This window comes from Aulonocara stuartgranti (assembly GCF_965226115.1).
Source record: "Aulonocara stuartgranti genome assembly, chromosome: 14".
Lineage (NCBI taxonomy): Eukaryota > Metazoa > Chordata > Actinopteri > Cichliformes > Cichlidae > Aulonocara > Aulonocara stuartgranti.
This window is the reverse complement of record NC_138950.1, coordinates 27,187,580-27,209,064: the sequence shown is the minus strand read 5'-3', so window position 1 is coordinate 27,209,064 and position 21,485 is coordinate 27,187,580. Positions and strand designations below refer to the sequence as shown.

The following is a 21,485-nucleotide window of genomic DNA, read 5'->3' as shown; positions in this document are numbered from 1 at the left end:
ACCGAAGCATCACATTAGTGGAGTATTAGCGCATTCACTGCGTTCACAGCATTTACATGTAAAGTGAGCCACAGGTAATAGTACATAACAATTCTAGACTAACACGAATCAATTGTCTAGTTGTATGTTTGAAGGAATCGTTTTGCATAGGAACATAAATGCAGATTTTAAGGGCCAGAGCTTGTTGTGATAATGATGCTATCTGGTCCAAAGATATCTCCTTAGTGAACCCTATGCTCCTGCTGGATCAGATCATTGCCCATAATGGCTGACTGCAGTCAGGGGGTCTTGACCCGCAGACACAAAACATGGCGCCAAGACAGGAGTGAGACATATGGACAAACAGACAGATAGACATTCAGACAGACATCCTGTCTCAAACCACAAATAGATACAACAATTAAATACAGTCTGGTCATTTTCATTTCACTGACCTCTGACCCTCACCTCCCACACATAAGGAGACAAATTACTTCTGCTGTTGGATTTGGCCAACATTTCCATTGCAAGCGAACATGCAGTGTGAAGTCTGAGACAGCGGACATAAATCATACCTGTATTTGATCTGTGGGGGCCCTGGGCTAGCTGGCTGCGTGACAGCTAGCATACACCCTATGTCTCTGAATCCCCCAGGGGGTGGAATGGGTCACTTGTTTTGCAGGGCAATTGAATTTTCAGTGGTGTATAAATCTGGGGACAACTGTAGTGAGCAATTAGCTAATGAATGCTGAAAGTAGGGGAGGTGATTCGAACAAAGAGACGGTGGCTACAGTACTACTGTTTGAACACAGTGAAGCTAATACTAATAAGCAAGACATGCACACACACACACACATCGTGTAAAATGTAACTACATGATGTATTGAGTGAAAGTGACTGATTGGTGAAGGCGGCTGTACACGGAAGCTATCATTCACATTTTTAAATTTATAGAAGTTATTAGTGAAAGTAGCAACTCTCCTGCAGGCTGTGAGATGAAAAGTTTGTCAGTGGTGAGTTTTGGCATTAGCTAGACTGGGTACAGGTACATGTTAAATGACATTCAATCTTCTTGCAAAGCGACACAAATTACTCTTACCAGAAAGACGGACCTAAATCAAAAACATCGTGCTTATGCCTGCTTCACTGGCTTTGTTCACCACTGCTTGCTGCATCACTGTGTAAACATACAGCAATGCTTATTCCACAAAAACATTACCAAAATTATATAGTATCATTCTCTGGTGACCCGAGAGAGATTACTATGTTTCATCGGGAAGTGTCCTTCAAAGTTTCCACCATTGTAATTGTATGCTCTAGAGCTTAAACTTTGTTTTTTGCTTTTCAGAGCCAGTTTTAAAACCCCCGAGGTGGCTAGTCTCCAGGCTAGGCGAAATCAGAATTGCATTAACACCCAAAGAGCATTTCATCAGAGCTAGCAGGGCTCTGTGGTCCAGAACACCTGTAATAGAGTTTCCCCTCTCGCAGGCGCAAAAACATTTTAACTCCTTTTGTATGGGAGGTTTACATGCTCCCGCCTGCGAGGAAATATGCTACAACTGATCAAATCAGGCCAAACAAATTGCATTTGTCAAGAGAAGGATCAAATCCGAGCACCCACAACAAACATTAGCGGCCCGATCTACACAGAATACCCTTGGCAGAGCGATAGTATTGGATTAACAAAGTAACATCGAATAAGAGAACAAAAAATATGTGTATAAATCCAAACTGACTTCTTTCCTTTGCTTTTCTTTGCTGAATTGCTCTTCTGCGCGGTTAGGAATTACCACAGTCGCATGCAAAGAGATGTATTGGATTAGTGTGAATTCATCTAAAGAGATGCTGCAAGCCAATTTCAACATAATATGCTAGGAGAAATAGATATAACTAATGTTTCAAACTACCACACCCTTGGATAACAGACAAGTTTTCCAAGTTTCCTAAAGGTTGGTCTAAAAGTGATCTTAGAATAACTCCACACTTCAGTGTCTGTCCATTATTTGCACTATAAAATGCATGAAAATGATCAGATTCAAACATTTGGTAATGGGAAAAAGATATATTTTTTCTTGCTTGTTATTTAAATAAACAGAGACAGGGATGTCTGGGATGTATTGGTGTGTGAAACACAGAGAAGAGAGAGCGAAAAAGACAGACTAAGGGGCCTGAATGTCTGACAGACAAGCAGACAGATGGACAGGAACTTGGCATTAGGGAATATGATTCTGCCAGAGAGTGATCCATAAAGACTCGAGGAGGTCGAAGGGCACCATCTCTATAATGACTCATCATCACTCAGTGGTGTCCATGCTGGGATGGCCAGTGTGCGTAAGTGTGTGTGTGTGTGTGTGTGTGTGTGTGTGTGTGTGTGTGTGTGTTTGGATCACTGAGAAAGCCAGCGATCTGCTGAGAGATAGTGCAGTATAAACAGCCAGTTCTGCTATTCTAGGTCTCTGGGGAGAAAAAGAGAGATCTCCCTGTTGTTTTATCAGAGCGCTAGCCAAATACTGTCACCCATAATGTCAATTAATTCCTTCTTTAACTTTTTTTCCTTTTTTTTTTTGGAAGGAAAACATGGGTGAGAATGTGAACATGACATTAACTGAGTTATGGAGTATGATAAATGTCATAAAGCGTATAGCATTCTTTCTGTAGTGGGATGGGGTGGGGGGTGGAGGTGGGCTGCAGACTGTGTTTGACATCTTGGGGTTGAGTAAACGCCACTGGATGGACCGTGCCATGGCAGCTGTTCTCATGGTAACGTGGCTGGTAGTGGAGCAGGGCCGAAGGAGTTGTGGTGATTTCATTAACAGATTTTTTTTTACTCGCAGCCAGCCATTACTTTTACTACACCGCACCCCGGACTGACCACTAAAAGGGTGGCGCCGACTGCCAACACCTTGTATATGGAATTCATAAAACAATGGCTCTCACTAAATTCCCTTGCTGCATTCTCAATCAAATTGCATGGCAGTGACTGTGTCTGTGCACATTTATGTGCATGCACGTGCAAGAAGCTTTTTTTGTGCGTGTTTGTGTGCAGCACTGGATGAATATATCCATTTCTTGGCACTTGACAGCCTGTTTGTCATCCACTCCACAACCAAGAACTGACCTTCAGAAGCATAACTACTACTATCCCGCAATATCTCTCCTCTCCCCTCCCTTCATCCTTACATTTCCATTGCCTCTCTCACCCGATATCTTCCTCACCCCTACCTCGCTCTGCTTCTCCTTCACTTTTTTGCTCTGGCCCCTACTACAGCCTTTGTCATTGATCGCTGATGCGATTCGCTGCCTCCGTGCTCAGTAATGACCTGCACTGGTAACCAGCCGGCTGCTCCTTTCGGCCTCTCGTAGATTGAACTGTCAGATGGCAGCGATTAATGGCCGGGCAGAGAGACACAGACTCACACCTGCATTGCCCCAAACTGTGCTGTCCTGCCAATCCTCTGTCCCACATCAGGTACGTGTCCACAGGTACATGTCTGCATTTGTAAATATGCCGTGTCCAGATTTCTGGTAGGGTTTGTCAAATTTTCAAACACAGTACTGCATGTGCTTATGAATACATATAAAACATGTCTTTCATACATGTACGAGCCCAAAGGCACGCATTAATCCTGCCCCACTGCAGTGGGTGTTGGGAAACATAAAGTGAAAGATTACGCAAGAGAAGCTAAAGAAACAAGAACCTAAGTACATAACTCTAAATGCTTTGAGAACCTTGAAAGGTAAAACAATTTGTCCATTTTTAAAATAACTCAACCTAACCACATCCCTCTTTCTTCTCCATGTAAACGTAATCATTATTTATCTGCTGCGCTATACTTGCCCTGCGTTCTTCTATATTACTAAATTAGTTATGATTGCACCCGTAATCATTCACTTACTCTACTGTTCACACTTGAGTAACTCCGAGCAAGAGAATCAGAATAAATGCCCGAAATGTTAACATATGTTATTTCCCTGAACAGAGATGAGTAGGGTGTTTGGTCTGGTCTCTCTCACTTTGTCTGTTAAGCTGAACACTGCAGGCCCACGCGGCTGTCCCGTGTTGTACTTGGCTGGCCGTCTGCTAACTGTCAGCGCAGTATCTCCTTACACTGATGAATGGGAAGTTTCCAGACCATTCCCAAAGCTTTCATTCCCTTGTTCCAACTCTTATCCAGAGGAATGACCAAGGAAACAGGGGCTCCTCCTCCTGGCTACCAGCCTCCCTCAAGGGAAGTGCCAACATGGAGAGGGGCATGGAAAGAAAAATCTGCAGTAAATTCAGGAAGTTTTCAGACCCACTTCTTGCACACTTTTTGTATTGAAGATTACATTTTAAACATGCAAAACTAGATTTTTCCTCACCAATCACAAACCTAATGACACAGTGAAAACATCTTTCTTCCTTTTTATCAATCTATTATTGCATCGTGCACTGAAAAGTGGACCATTTTCCCAGCCTGAGGTCACTCTGAGGCCAGTTTTGTTTTTTTATTTATCATACAACCTAAACTTAATTCTGACCAGTCTACCCATATCTGCTGCTAGGGAATGTTGGGGTGGCTGTAGCTCAGGAAGTAGCGTGGGTCATCTACTGATCAGAAGGTTGGCGGTTCAGTTACTGGCTGCTTCCAGTTTGTATGCCAAATATCCTTGGACAAGATACTAACCCCATGTTGCTCTCTGATACATCCTTTGGAAAATTAATGTTTGTGAATATTAGATAAAGGAAAGTGCTTGTATGAATGGGTGAATACCATTCTTTACTACAGTGACTGCAGTAGCAAGGTGATGCACAGACATTGTTTTAACTTCTACTGAGAGGATTTAACTTTATGTATATCACACCAGAGACTCATCTTCCCTATACTCTCTGTCATTTCAGAGTTACGTGGCAAATACATACGTTTTACTCCAGAGTGGATCCTGCTACTCAGGTCATTTCACCATGTAGGCCTCACAAAATGAGTGATGGTGAGAAAGATAACTAGTGAGTTACTGTTGAGTTCTTTTATGCTTCTCTGACCAAGTGCCCTCTTTCTTAGTTTCTTCATGTTTTAACATGAAATCCAACTCTAGACGAAGGTATAGTGATTTCACACTTGTTCGATTTCACAACTGCTTAGGTCGCTGTTTTTCAAGGTGCACTCAGAGCCCTTTAAAGTATTTCACAAACAATTTGATATCTCACAGTATTTTAATCAACAGGTCAAGAAAGAGTTTCTTGGATTTCATGAGTGACATGCACTAGAAATAAAACCTGAAAATATATGTGTGCCATACTACACTGTATTTATTTTTGGTGTAGGTTAATGGGCTTGATTAAAACGGAATCCTTGGCACATCAAAAATGTTCAAGAAAATGGAGGATACACAATTTGCAAGTCCTCTGTAAAATGCTCTCTACTTAGAGAACTAAGCTGGAACAAGGGGGAGGGAAATAGAGATGATGGTAGACAGTAGACAAAACATAGTAGAAGAAAGACAAATGGGAAACATAAGAAACACCAAAGAACGGGAAAAAAAAGAGAAAGTGAAAGAGGAAAAAAAGATAGACGGGAGATGGAAGGCCCATAATCCTCTGAACAGTGAACATGTGAATATCAGGCCAGTAGGGGTTTGGCGTGGTGTGTGAAACGGAGATAAAATCGATTAGCTTGCCCACTGACCCAGCGAGCAGAGGGGCCCCCCATCGCCCCAGTCTTGCCACAGCCCTGACAGAGACGTCCATGCCTCGAGGTCCCGAGGGGTTGCCTGTGGACACTGAGGTGAACAAAGTGGTGCCCTCCTGTCAAACTAAAGCCCTCAAGCACCAGCAAAACAACAGACCATGCTGTAATGCTTCACTGCTCTCTGATTCCACAAGAGACAAAAAAGATGTAGTACAGGCTGCTGAAAGAGCACGTTGTGCATAAGAAAATACAGCTTAGAATACAGTACTGCAGAACTTGCTTAAAGAAAAGTACTGCAAGTTAATTAGGAATTTCAGTAATGTGAAAACACCACACATTTTGATTTAGGTATTAAATTTTTTATGACTTTAGTATCATACAACTGTGTTTCTTAAAAGTATTACGAGTAAATAATATATTAAGTTAACAGTTTATAAAATGCCGTAGCAGTTATAAATGGATTAGAGAGGCAGTGAATTGTGACTTTAATCACACTTAGACATTTATTTATTTTCAACTTGAAACACAACTTTTATTGACTTAGTAATTCCAGACATTATAAGCTATTGCTTGGAAAACTGTAAAAGCCATGGCCTAACAAACTCTTGACACCTGTTGACGCACCGTGAAAGCTCTCCCCATCACTTTATCACCTTGTTTTCCGCACATGATTTCCCAGTCACATCACCATGTGAGGAACACCTCTTTGATTTCTGGCTCATTGTAGTGTATGTGACCTCGGAGGTCACAGCGTGGAAAGAAGTGGATGTGTCACCACTAAGCTCTTCTCCGTGTTAGAAAAATATTTCTATGGTGCTTTTAGGATGCTAACGCTAATCAAAACAGGACATCCTGAGGAGGGCCGTGTTCTCTCTTCCCTGGCCCCACTCACCGGCCACTTTATGTTTTTGTGTTTGTGGAGGAGCGACAATCCCAGGAAGCTGCGAGGAGGGTTCATCAAAGCTCCAAGCGGGGGTCCCGGGTTGCTGGATCGCTGGAATGTGGCGTGGAAAGGAATCTCTACTGTCCTATTGTTCCCTTGTTTCCTCAGTCTCATCACATGCCGGCACGTCCAGTTCACTTACAGGTAAGCAGCGCTAATCAGCACAGCATTCTTTTCCACAGTCACATTCTTTTCTCTGCTGTGACCCTGGCTGACCAGCAGCAGTGGTACACACACGTGAAGTGCACAATTTATACAGACGCACACATGCACACTGGAGAAATCATCAAGACGGACCTCTGAGGACAGGGACATGGACTTCCCTTTTCAGAGATAAGGCACTAGATGAGATGAACACGGATGGAGCATAGATCAGTAACGACAGAACCTGAGAAGTGTTTAATGTTTAAGAAAACAAGCATCTGTGAGAGACTTGGCCAAAAAATCTAGTTCACCTGAACACACAAGCAAACAAAAAAATAAATAAGTAAACAATACCTACAGTTTGAATTTATTTCTGGTGTATAAAATTAAGGTGCTGTGTACCCCAAAAAATAAAAATAAATGTGTTGCATATTTAAATGTATGTCGCTACAAGTTAATAGCGAATTCAGAACTTTTCGTGACTTTTCGTCTTCGTGTCTTCCACTCTAACATCACTATTTCAACACTTAACACAGCCAAGGCAGCCGCTATCAGATCCAATGAGGTGGCTGCGTTGCAGTCCAAACTTCATCAGGAAGGGCCCGGCTTTGATCACATCTCCTCCCCTCATCTCTCCCGTCCTGAAAAGGTGAGAGGTCACTCCTTAATGAGCCTCAGGGTCCAGAGTGGGAAGGGGGTGGGGGGCTTATTGTAGCACAGATAAAAGGTGTACAGGAATCACATACACATAGCACACAAACACATGCATGCGCACATCTGACTACATCGGGTCCGTCCTGTCCTGTCCTGTCTCTGCACAAGACCCGATGCCCTGTTTTGTCCCCTGGTAATCAGAAACAACTCTTGAGCTCGTTCCTTCCATTGGGTCAGCCTGCTCCACCCAGGGAGATCCCCGAGCAGTGCTGGAACACACTGTTATCAACACATTCACAAAACGATTGTTGGGTAATTCCTGTTTATAGCTATGTGCTCCCTCCAGTGTGTAAGCACTATTCTCTCTATCACCCTTGCAGCACAGCCATTAAAATACAATGTCCATAAGCAATTCCACGAACACCTGTCAGTACAAAGTAGTGTATCACTGTCTCAAGACAAAGTTTGGAGATGTACGAAATGAGCATACGGGTCATTAAAATATGGGCTACTGGAATAAAATTGATAATTCTGTGTTCTATACTCGCAACATCCTGTTTGGGTTAAAGATGAAAAGTGAATAAAGTCAAACATGATTAATCTTCAAAAAAGGTACATATGTAACATGATTGGGCAGCTGCCTTTAAACTAATAACAGTCCAGCGAAGTGCTACACATGTATACTGGCAGCTACCAAAGAGTCATATCAAATGTTTAGCCTTCCTGGCCATAAAAGCACTCAACAATGTAGTAAAGTGAGTTAGGGTAGTTAGCTGATGTGAGACATAAGGACATAGTGTCGGGTTCTGTTTCTACCACCTGCTCCAGGTAATTGATTGGCGCATATAAAATGATTGAGTTTCTTTAATTAGCTAACAAACATCTCTCCTCCAAGCATGCCGAGGCGTGCTAATTTCACACCGCCTCATTAATAGCCTGGGTGAAGTGCACCATCAGCAGTCTGTTGACGTTATATCTCTTCGGACATCATAACGACACACAAATCAGTTTGATGTCTGGGTAAACTTTTCAGCGCAGCAAAATGCCATTTATCTCAGACTAATTTGCGATGAGAGAAACTGCAGCACGTCTCACATTTGACAACTGCGCTCTGTGCACTCTGCGCGCTGCCTCTTGTTTTGCGCATACACGCACGCCAAAGAATCGCTCGTGCACGCAGCCCTGACCAAATAAGCGCATGCACATGTTCACCTCGCTCCCAAGCAAACACATACACACACAATCTATAAAAATATGCTTAGCTCGGGACTGCTCTGTTGATAATGACCTCAGTCTTGGCACCGTACGGGGCCAGACCAGACTGACGACAGACTGGAGGCTTTTGTGTGGACTCCCTATCTCTAACTCCATGACCTTTAGGGGGAAGAAGAAAGCAGAAATGCGTTTTTTTATTTAGAAGGGGTAAGGCTCACTCATTGTTCTGCACTGGTACAGTTTCCCTGTGGTAAACACACAGTGGTTCCCAGGCTTGACATGGTGCTGCACACCCCCTCCCTCCATCCATCCCTTGGTGTTCCCACACTGCCCTGTCTGGGTCGCTGCATCAGCACCCACACACACACACACACATGCACACACACACCACCATCAGCGTACAAACACGGCTTTATGAAATTCCTTTTATTCACGATGGTCTGAGATGTAAGAAAGCAGGGACTACAGTTGGAGAAGTGGGAGTGAAACCCCCTGGGGCAGGGCCACTGTGTCAGGGCCTGAGAGGGGACTCATGATGAGGCCTGGAAGCTCCCTACTTGCTTGGGACAGAGGCCATCCTTCAAGTGGGTGACAACAGTGTATAAACAAACCACTAACCTCGTCAGCTCTCTGTTTACAGCTGCGAGACTAAGTCCTGGACGACTCATTAACATCAGAGACCTTCCAAAGAAGCCATTTTCTGAAGAGGGGTGAGGGTGGGCGGGTGAGGGCTTTGCCCGTCGTAAGGGTAGGGGGGGGAGACATGTAAGACAGATGGGGACGTTGATAGATGAGAAGGTCCTGGTCAGAGTCAAACTGCCTCCCACAGCCCATATTCTACCAACAAATACACAGACAGACATGCAAATACCGCAAAACTCCACCAATACACCCCAAACAAGCTGCTTGTGTACATACGAGTGTGTGTTTCGACTTATGGGACTGGGATACATTTCACACTTGGTTTGACAGCAGTTTTCTGACGATATTGTAGTTGTTCAAGGATTTTTTCTTTCTTTTTTGTAAGGGTTGCACATAAATTAGAATGTAGCCTTAAATGTATTAACAGAAACATTTTAGACTCATTCAAACAAGCATTTCTCATATGTGCCACACAAACATTCATCTAAAGCCATTACATAAACTCAGAAACACCAGCAGTGTGTCAGACATTTCTGAATCATACATGCAGGCCTTCAGATACATCCTGCAACAAAAGTGTTTTAAAAGATGTTACATTGCCAACAATGTGAGCCAATCCTTGTTTTCCCTTGTTACAGATGCAATGAGTTATCTTTCCAGTGCTCATTTAAAATCTGCTTTTATATATATATATATATATATATATATATATATATATATATATATATATATATATATATATACATATATATATATATTTGTCTTTGTTTGAAGTGATAGTAGGCCCTGATTTCCATATGAGGATTTGGCTCTACTGTTATTTATTACATCAGAAATAAAAGTTCAAAGCAACAGTTAACTAAGGAGGACAACAGAAGGGGGTAACTTCTGCCTAGGGCCCCAATGATTCTTGACCCAGGCCATTACTGAAGGCGATATGGGACATTTGTATACAGAGCTTTGGCACCAAGCGGAGCGCAGGCAAAGAGCGCCGCTCCGGGACAACAAGGGCCGTTTAATGGGGTCTCTATTTCACTTTCCTCGCGCCAGCCCGCTCCCTCTCACCTTTTAAATGGGCCAATCTATTAACCGTTTTAATGAGCTCCGCCAGACAAACGCGAGATGCATGGCCCACTGCACAATGTGGGGAGGACGACGCACTTCTCCCAAGACCGAGAAGAGAGGCGCTGACGGACAGCGAGGCCCAGCGAGACCCCTCCCTCCCACATTCACACACACACACACACACACACACACACACACACACACACACACACACAAAGGGCGATAACCCATCTAAAATGCGTTATGGCTCCACATTTCTGGAGACTGAGTGATGACTGACGGAATATTGTGGTAAAAGTGAAAATGATTAGGCATACCAAATAGTGCCTGCCTTGGGAGACACGTTGTATTTGATTGCTCTGCTGGCACTTGTTAAACTTCCAAATATTTTTATTCACTTAATTGTCTAGTTTGCTTGAATTCAGATGCGTGCTATGGTTACTCTAGGCTGGTCTTGGTAGATTAATCGCTACTGTAATGCACTCCGAACGCATTATAACGAAACGGTATTTATCGAGACTCAAAAATGCTAAGTGAACCTTTAATTAGGCCTACACCGAGCTAGTTTGGATCACCATCTTTCTGTGGCTAACATTTCACCGCGGGGTGCGGCCTGCACGCCTTGGCTTAGCGTGGTTGGGGAGTTTTTTTGTGGCGCACCGCATTACATCTGGACGTGCGGACTAATCAGTCAGCCTCCATCAATCACTCTCACGTTTACCACCTCTCCATCACCTCCTGTATTACAGGCACTTAAATAAAAAAAAAGAAATGCACGACTGTTTTGCAAGGAGGGAGGCACACACTGAACGCATTTACCAGCAGAGCCCTTATGAGGGGTCTGGGAATTTAAATATTCACTGTTGACACTGTGCAGACCTGGCTGTTGGCCAGAGCGGGCCCGCTGCTCCGGGGGCCAAAACATTTCCCCATTCTTACTTAACAGTTAGAAATTACCTCGAAAATAATAATCACACGAAGAATTTGACCTTCTAACTTCATTGTAGCTTTAATTGTGTGCAAAGAAAGTTGGTGCAGTTGTTCCGCGCAGCTGCTCGTTTTCTGCATTTCTAAACAAAATCATAAATAATAACAACAAAAAACTCACAGGTCTGTTTTTGTACTGTGCACGATGACGTTCTGTGTGTTTACATAACCTGTGCACCATCTTCACAGGAGTCACAGGATTTTCTGAAGCTCCAGAAGGTCAGTGAAGCAGTTTATATATTTAGAATACGTCAATTAAGCTTCATCAGACTGTCAGCATTATGCTGCATTTCTGTGCGGACAAATAATTACATTAGAACTCGGTTTCACCTGACCACGTGCAGTCTTAAAAAAAAAAAAAAAAACTTCTGTGGAGCCTGCTCGTTAATGACCAGCTGCCCGGGGCGTTTCACAAATTACAATTACACCGTTTTATTCCGTGCAAGTAGCTGAACTCCAACGACATAGGCGCAGATCTTTAAACGCAGTAAACCTCCTCAATATGAACATTTCTGTAAACACCTGAAATCTTGCAGGCCTCGGTCATTGCACTGTAGCCTTCTTGGATGTGACTTGCCAGAGTTTGCATTACAATTCAAGGTGAAGGCACAAACGCATCTTACATTTAGACATAAAACAAAACAAAAAAACAGCGTCACAACTAAAAAGAGAGCGAACGCAGCATAGAACCGCATTTGATTTAAATAGATACATTTTGAAAATTATTGTAGCATGATCATCTCATTCCATGAAGTTAATTAGGTTCAAGCAAGCAAATAAACGAAGACGGTAGCATTTAATTTAATCAAACATCAGTGGATATTTCAAGTTATCATTTTATCCTGAATGGATTTTGCATTAGTAAGAAGCCTGCATCCTGTAGTGATGAATCTAAACTTTAAAGTCCGTAAAGTGTAACACTGTAGCGTTGAAAGTAATATAAAATATACACGTCTCAATGTCTTTTATTCACAGGTGACACAGAATTTAGCAAATGCTACAAATTATATATTAATAAGACCTCCGGAATGAACTGCGAGACTCAAACACACTAACAAGACTTAAAAAAAAAGTAAGAAAGAAAGAAAGAAAGAAAGAAAGAAAGAAAGGAAACTCCCCGAATCATTTTAGCGTCTCTAAATCGCCGTTTTCTCCTCGTTTCGCTCCACTTTCGCTTTACTTGTTTTTCCAAGTTTCTCCCGGGAAAGTGAAGTGACCCGCAGCCCACAGCAGCAGCGTGCAGCGAGTGCAACACAACTGCCGATGCACTGGACATGGGATTTTTTAACTCGCAATACACCACGTTACACTACAGCGCCCACTACATGCAACGAGCAATTCCAATACTGGAGCGGACGCCTTGCACAAAGTTCCTCCATCGCACCCTCAACTGTAAAGTTTACGCTCTACTTCTGCTCGACTTTAATTATTTTCTTCGCGACAACATCACGGTTTGCTCTTTTTTCTTCTTTTTAAGCGGGTGAAAGTGAGGGTTTCCTCGTGGAAACGAAATCGTAACAGAAACTATTAATAGAAGCAGTGATAACAGCGACAGTCTATAGGTATATAAGATGGCATGTTTCAAGAGAAAAAAGAAAGGGATGTTGCACCTACTCGTGGCCAGTTTCCGTGCCCTGCCTTTGGACCTCATGGTGCCAGTCTCTCGGCGTGGGTTTGTTTGGATTTTTTCGTCAATCTTTTTTTCCTCCTTTTTGTTTTTTCTCTGTCCTTTTTCTCTGGGTTTCTCAATCCAAACGCGCTATCTCTCCAGCATTGTCAGTCTGGACACCTTCGCACATGCGCACAGCCAGAAATCTGCCGGCAGCAAGTGCCAGAAAAAGTTTGGGACGATTTATCACTTTGATATTAACCTGATCTGGTCAAGATGAGTGAATCGCGGACATCTCATTTCGTGTCAGTTTTTCAAACGACCACAGAGTGAGAAAGCGGGGCACACTGCAAAAAATGTCAAGAGTTGATGTTTCACATTTAGCCGTGTGTTATTTCTTTCTTCTTTTTTTAAAACCCCAAAACTTTACAAAACTTTTAAATTGAAGTCTATTCATTAGATGGGAGACTTACGCTCCTATGTATTTTGATTAAAAAAAACAACCCCAAAACAAAACAAAACCCCTCCTTACAAAGACCTAAATTGGTGGATTAAAAAATAAAGCGGCGATTCACTACAAAATTAGACTGAAAACTTTCCCAACAAGTTCACTTTAGTTACTCTGCCTCATGCAATAGATTTTATGTACTTTTTAAAGACATTAAAAAAGGTTTTTCAGATTGAGCCCTGCACGCTTTTTTTTTCTTTAAAAAAAGATGGATAGCTATTTTTTGCAGTGCAGTCAGCACCCCGGATCTATGGAGTGCCGAGGGCATTAATTATAACGATCCTTACTCTCAATACTCTCAATCCTTACAGCGCACCTTTTCTCTTTAAATGACCTCACATTAATCAATGCTCACTTGAATTGCCGATGCTGAGTGTGGTCATTAAAGATTTTATATATTTTAATTGTGTTTTTGAACATTATCCCGAGCACTGGAAAATGAATTAAAAAGTTCCCCCTCCCTCACCCGCTTGGGCACCCGACTGACAGCTTTAATATGAGAGTGACCACGTTTTCTTTTCCTCCTTCTTCTTCCTCCTTTTTTATAATTCTTTGTGTCACTCCGCTGACAATTACTAATACGTTAAGAGCTTAGTATTAATGCTCTTTTGAGTAGTTTCTGTTGAATTTCATCTCGTGGTAATTGCTGAATGTTCCAAAAGGATGTTTTTACTTGATTTAACTGCGAAGGAGAGGGTTTCTGTCAAGAAAGAAAAGCCTTTTCTCCACACCCCCCACCTCTGCAGGTGGAACAGACGTCCCCTTTTTCTCCTGTGGATTTTAAGGGCCACATTTTTTTATGATTGCCGTCCAGGCAAAAAGCAACTTAATATACTCACTTCATCTCATATATTGCATTACAGAGTAACATTTTGAAACAGAGTCATCAGCAGAAACCAACCACACACAGGAAAGCAGATCCTCGGTATAATTCATTTTATTTGGTAACAACAAATAAAATGAGTAAAATCGGACCCACACATCAAGAGCTGATATCTTATCTTGTTTATCCCTGTGCAGTGGGAGCCTATTATAATTAAAGTAATTGGCAATTAATTAGACCCACAGGAGATATGGCTCCTCTTGCAGATGAGCACATTAATGGCTGTTTTAATTTGAGCTATCGATTCCAAAGTGCGCAGAAACTGGCTGAACTTGTGACATCATATCTTCTGGCGAAAAAGAAAAGAGTGAATGGATGAATGAATGAATGAAATAACAGACTGGTCAAATTTAGACAATGTAGTGTGTTCATACGTCCACGCCGATTATACTGCGGATGAAAACCTCTGTACACACTTTCAGCTTCTGCAGATCACATTTATCTTCTGAAGGATTTGATTTCGGACCCTTTTGATGGGGCAAAAAAAACAAAAAAAACACACCGAATCTCACTGTAAAAATACACACAGGTTATACTCAACTGGCAACGCCAACAGACACACTGTGCACGCCTCTATTAACATATTCTATATTTTTATTTGATTTTATTTATGTAGCTCCGTGTTCACTTAAAGGGCAGAGTTGAGAGGTTAATGCTGATACTTTATTGTGGTTGTACCTCACCCTGCCTTTACTATATAATGACATAAATGGTGCTATTAAGTGGGTTGCGCCTATACACCGTGAAGGTGGCGCGTCGGGCGTGCACAAAACACACCGCACACCGACTGAGAGGGAGAGAGAGAGAGAGCTTCAGGCAGGGCGCTCAATTATCCTAAATGGAAACAGTTTTCATTCACCGCAATAACTCACTCTTCTCTTCTTCAGTCTTCTTCTCCCCTTTCGGAGCATTTTCCCCACTACATATTTTATCACGACACGCTGATCCCGATAGTAGTGCAAAGAGAGCCCCGTGGGCTGTAATTATTAGACATTAATTGGGCTCCAGACACCAATTCCAAGCACTAAGGCAGCCTCACATCTGCACTTAACGTTAAGTCCGCATGTAAAAAAGTTAAATTTCAAATTGTGTAAAACGAAGAAAACTTGCCTGAAACAGAAAGCGTTTGGGAGGTTTACTGTAATGCAACGGCGGGTTCAGCTGTGGAGGGGTTAAAAAATAACACGATCTGAACAAGGGGCTGTGGAGACTAAAAGCGAAAAGGGAGCCTCCGGCGCAAGGAAATTACCAGGGCCCGCATGACCTTTAAGCAACGTAGCCTAATCAATCAAGTGATCAACAGTGATATTTATCACCACGTAGTCCCACCAAACCAGTCTGCGCGATCAAAATAAAGGATGTAAAATGTGGATATTTACGTTATTTGATGATGTTAACTTCGACATTAAAATCAAGGCACACAGTATAAGTGTCATTTTATTTCACTTTTAATTTATTATTATTATTATTAATAATAATAATAATAATAATAATAATAATAATAATAATAATAATAATAACAATAATAATAATAATAATAACTACATTTCTCGTTTCATTGAATAATAATATAAATACAAAATATGTTTAGAATGATTAAAAACAGACAGATAATCGTTAATGGAAAACTTTTTTTTTTTCAACAATAGGCCACATTTTGGTAGATTTGGTGTCCTACTGTAGACCTGTATAACTGTACTGACTTTATTATTATTATTATTATTATTATTATTATTATTATTATTATTATTATTATTATTATTATTATTATACGTATATATATATATATTTTTTTTTTTTCTTAAAGGCAATTACTATTTTGTCCGGTGCGTGCTGCCCCTGTGTGGCTGCACCTGTGTGGAGAATTATCGGTTTAATCAGTAAACAGCAGCACAAAGAACCGCTAAGGCAGTATAATAATACTGCGCTGGAGACATTAATCCATCTTCACTGGGAAAACACTTGGCAATACCCTCAGTTAAAATAAAAACAATGTGTAGGCTGAAAAAAAAGACAACTCCTTAAATACAGTGTAAACGTTGCTGTCCCTCGCAGGGTTTAAAAACAGACATTATAGACAACATTTCTATTTGTAAATATGAACGCACAGCACAGTCATTTATCCTAGCTTGCCTACAAGATGCAAGTGATGTCCTTTTATTTATTGCAGTGTTTTTTTTAATGGTTTTACCATTTAATCACATTTTTTTCCTGGAAGAAATTCTTTGCTCTGTTTTCTTATACTTATTTTTGTATTATCAGATAACACAACGTCAGATGTATTTTTTTTTAAGGTAGAGGTAGTTAGTTGTTTTTTGGTTTGTTTTTTTTTTAAATCAGTTGGTTTGTTTAGTAGAAATATGCACATAGCACATCATAATTAAAATGAGATAAAAGAATATCGTTCTTTGGAAACATGTTTTTCAGCGACGGAACAAGGCTGCCACTGATTATAATTTTAAAAGACTTAGTCACACTCCAAATTTTAAACTTGGATGATTTTTTTTAGAGTAGTACAATTAATAAAAAACCCAAATAGGAAAATGTGATATTCCTTTTATGCTCACGTTTATTATTTTTATTATTAATTCAGGCTGTGTCGATGTGTACGGAAGGCCGAACTCGTTGAAAGTCTTTCTTTATACTATACCCCCCTCTAGTGGATGTCATCCAGGAATGTTTGAGATTCTAAAAAATAAAGTATGAGTGACTGTCAGTGTGTAACCATCCAGCAGTCAAACGTCAGCCCTGTCAGTACTTTCCAGGTAGATGCACATAGACTATGGACCTCTTCCCTGAAATATAGAGGACTGCATGATAACAAGTCTCACAAACTGTGAAATTTATCATTGGACCACAAGAAGAAAAACTTAAAAGCAGAAGGTAAAAGTGAGAGATTAATGGGCTGGCCTGGCTGGTACTGAAGTAAAGTGCATTTTAACTGCGTCTGCCCTCAGAGTCCAGCAGGGCATACAGATTACGATGCGCTCCGGAGACAATTTGTGAAAGTACTATTGATAGGGCTGGTGTTGTCGGTGGACATATTAATCTCTGAGGACTGGTTGATGAGCAGGTCTGATTCCCTCCTCCCACGCCACACATGATACAAGATACACACTCATCCCATCAATTTGCAACTGACTGTCCTCTTGCACCAGTCACATCAAAAGAGAGATCCGAGATGTAATCAATAGGACAATCGATCAGACTAATTTATTCCCGTTTCCAGTAACAACAGACAGTGGGATCCTTGTCAGGTTCCCGGTTGCAGAGCAATTAAAGAAACACACAAATGGATGCTTAGGCCACAGAAAAAGTCAATAACCTCCAATAATGCGGGCAGCTGACTGCTTACAGCTCAGTTCATCTGAACTTGAACCAGACAACATAAAAATAAACTTGAAATCTTTACAGCTATACCACATGTATGTATTGAGAGGTTTATTCCAGTGACCATCAGGAATCTTTCTCTGATCTTTTGCCACAAATATTGGCCTCTCCATAGCCAGGATGAAGAATCTGCAAGGCACTTAAAAGTGAAAAATGGGACAGAGAAATTATAATATGAGTCATAACAAGCTATAGTGTTATTTAGACATACACATTTTATTTTTAGGATGGTAAAAAAAAGATCCTCTGTTTTTCTCTTGTCGTTGTTCTTGTTCTCTCGTGAGATTAGTATTTGCTGTAAACTTGAGCTCTTTTGTTTTAATTAAGCTATATCAAATCAAGATGGAACATAACACTGTTATGTTACGTCTGACAAAAACAATTCATGGCTACACTACTAATGGTAATCCATCCATTCTCTTCTTCTTATCCAATTCAGTCTGTTCCAGCTGCCATAGGGCGAGAGGCGAGGTACACCCTGGACAGGTGAAGGGTTAACACAGAGAGACAGACAAGCATTTGTACTCACACTCACACCTACGGGCAATTTACAATCACCAGTTAACCTAACCCCACTAACTGCATGTCTTTGACGGTGAGAGGAAGTCAGAGAAAATACACGCAGACACGGGAAGAACATCCAGACTCCACACAGAAAGGATTTGAACCCAGGTCCTTGCCTCAAAGTGCCTTCTTGCTGTGAGGCAACAGGGTTAACCAACAAACCGCCGTTCTGCCCACAAATACAAATGATGTTTGGTATAATTAGTGCAATTCTTCCCATAATACCTGCTATAGACGTCTAAATGATAATCTTCAAGTACTTGCTGTGAAAACTGAAACAAAGCAGCTCAGTTTTTCCCCAAGTTAAATATAAGTTGTTTCTTTTTAATGTACCATTTGTGTTTTATAATTATTTAAAGCAATAATACATTTTATGTTCCAGACTCACCAAAATTCTGGCAGGTTGTGCTTTTGCAAGTTTGACATTTGCAAGTCAAACATTTGAACCTATCTCTTCTCATTGTTTTACCTGACCTTGATTCATTCATGGCTCAAAAAAAAAACAATCAGTGATAGAAGTGATGCCAGCTGTCTCAAGTACAACATTTTGCCATTTTTACATGCACATTCACATGCATGGTTCCATAAAATTATAGTGTCACACATATTATCCTATCCTAAAAAGGGTCCAAATGATATGGTTATAAATCTGTGTGGTAATGCTGCTGGTCTAAGGCCATTGAGTGTTTTTAGGAATCTGACATTGGACATTGAATGGTTTCCTCATCAGGAAAAGAGGCTTTCTGTGCTGGCTGTGAGTCTTACAGTCTGGTAATAGCATAGGCACCAACTTCCTGGAGGTGTGACAGTCAACCACCCTGCAAAGCTGGTGAACGATGGCTTCCAGGAACTCACCTTTACCACTTGATACACAACTTGGCAGGAGTGAAACTGAGATTTGTTGTGGAATGAACACTGCCTATTTGCCTTGTGGTAGCTTTGTTTTTGTTCCAGCTCCCAATACAGGTCCTGAGTTGTTGCTTAAAATGATGTCACCTGATTCTCCATTGCACATTTGCAGCAGATCCACCTTCTTAATTTCTACCAATTGTCTGCTCACAAATTTGTTAAGCATTACAAAAAATGAGAACGGTCAATGGGACCATAGATGTCTTTGAGGCTAAGACCTCAAACAGCTCTGTGCCAGTTCCTGACATGGCACAGATACATATGCCTGCTCTTAAGAATTGCAGAACCAGCCCAGGTTTGTCTGTCTGAGCTTTGGTATCTCCTGTTGAGTTATGGTGCAGAACATAGTTTCTGTTTAAAATGAACTGTCTGGCCATAGTCAAGAATCCAGTTTGTCAGGAACTGCAGGTTGTTCTGAATGGTAGTAATTGTCACTCATAGTTGTTTGGAGGGTTATGTTGTTAAAGGTCTCTACCCAGTAACTACAGCGTTGGTCTATCCCTGCTGAGCATGAAACCATAGAGTGTGTAAAAGTGAGACTGGATACCAATCTCAGCTGGGTCTCTGGTGGGACTCACATGAGCTCACCAGCCCTCACTGTATTTAAGGGCCTCTGTATTTTAGAGCAGTTGGGGCTCAGGAGATTGAGCAGGTTGTCTACCAGTTGGAAGTTCAGTGGTTTGAGCACCAGGTGCTCCAGACTGCAAGCTGAAGTGTTCATAGGCAAGATATATTTGTACATATATTTATTCTTATTTTTCTCATATTTCTTATATTTTGTTTTGTTTTTTATATTTCTTGTATTTTGAACATCACTGTTGCTTTTGGGAAGCTTGCACACAAGAATTTCACTCACATGTGCTGCCAGTGTACCAGTAATGTGATGTGACAATACAAGTGATTTGATTTAATTATTCCCAGTAGCCACTTCATCCCATCCTCTCCTGTTTCAATATTGTCAGGTGTCAGTCACCCAGCGATCCCTCTCTGCCTGTCTTGGTCGTTTGTTTACCTCTGGAAAAGGAAATAACTCTCCCTGGAATACACCCCCTGTTTTCCCAGATGACCCTGCCTCTCTGTCCTCTTTATCCACCATTTCCTCCCTGTCTATATTCCCCACTGCTCAAACAAAACAAACGTATTCATCCATAGACTTCCACTGGTAAATACAACCTATGAACTTGTTCCTGTCTTATGTCACCTTTTGGGCCCAACAGTGTTTTCATTGTATTAGAAAAGAGTGTTTATACTAACTGTGTCATTCTATTGCTACTTCACAACATAGGCTGTTCGCGACTCAAAGGAGGGCAGTTGCGTACTGCTTGATCAGATTTTATACTCATTCTCTGCTCTTGAAAGTGGCGAAAGGCTTTGTGTTCTTGATGATATCTCAGAGTAAACTTGTCACAGTGATGCAGACACATGTCAGTCTATTATAGCTTTTGCTCTCAATAACATGGTTTTTGGCAGGGGTGATAAGCTGTGAGGAGGCTCTGTGCCACATGGGTCTTACACAGTCTGCCCCTTAAGGATCTTCCAGGCTGCCCATCCAATATAACAGGTTTTATAGGATGGGAAGTTAATCAGTTAACTTTCCAGCAACTGGAGAGAAAATCCAGCTAGGCAATTATGTTTCTGTTGCAGTATACTGTACAACAGCAATAGTAGCTCACTGGCATAGAAAATAACCATGAAGTCGGATGTACCCTTTAGATTTTATATCTTGATTTGTTATTCCTTATGTTTTCTGTCAGTGTTTTTTTTAAATAATAAAACAATGAAGAAAGATGTGTGACTTTTCAGAGAAGAACTTTGTTTTTGTTTTTTTCCATTTTCCACTCTAAAAATTAAGAGGCAGACACAAACTGCTGCATTTGCAGAGTTGTAAAACAAAAACTGAAACACTGCAGCACATAATATGAGAAGACAACAAACAGAGCCTCATTAATTACTGCCTTGGTTCGAACAGAGGCAGAGAGAAAGAATACATTCATTAAGGATTGTGTCTTCCTGTGCTTCCAGTGGGGAAGGTCTGTGCTTGTGGATTTAAGATGAAAGACCCATATAGGAGAGATTTCTCATAGGCTTGTAGGATAAAGTAAATGCCCACAGAGCAAGATATAGAGCAAGCACATAGTTCCACATGTTTGATGTGCCAGATTTGAATGCTTTCGTCCTGGCATAACCCCAAAGTGGCTTGTCCTAGTTTCAAACTAAGGACCTTTCGCAGTTTAGGTTGATGTGCAGTCCACTGTGCTCTGGAGACATAGTGAAGCAAAAACAAAAACAACAAACAGGGATTCTGATCCAGTAATATGATGGGT

The 21,485-nt window shown here is 41.3% G+C and overlaps 1 protein-coding gene across 11 annotated transcripts in view; it reads right to left on the bottom strand.

Moving 5' to 3' along the window:
- The window catches only part of mecom (MDS1 and EVI1 complex locus), a 125,485-nt gene extending 112,291 nt beyond the window's left edge, over positions 1 to 13,194 (bottom strand). For all 11 annotated transcript variants that reach the window (XM_082503155.1, XM_082503164.1, XM_082503160.1 and 8 more), the window contains exon 1: positions 12,913 to 13,194. In XM_082503155.1, the coding sequence (XP_082359281.1) occupies positions 12,913 to 12,949 (37 nt within the window). In that variant the 5' untranslated portion in view covers positions 12,950 to 13,194. The remainder of the gene's footprint in view (positions 1 to 12,912) is intronic.
- Between the last annotated feature and the right edge of the window lie 8,291 nt (positions 13,195 to 21,485).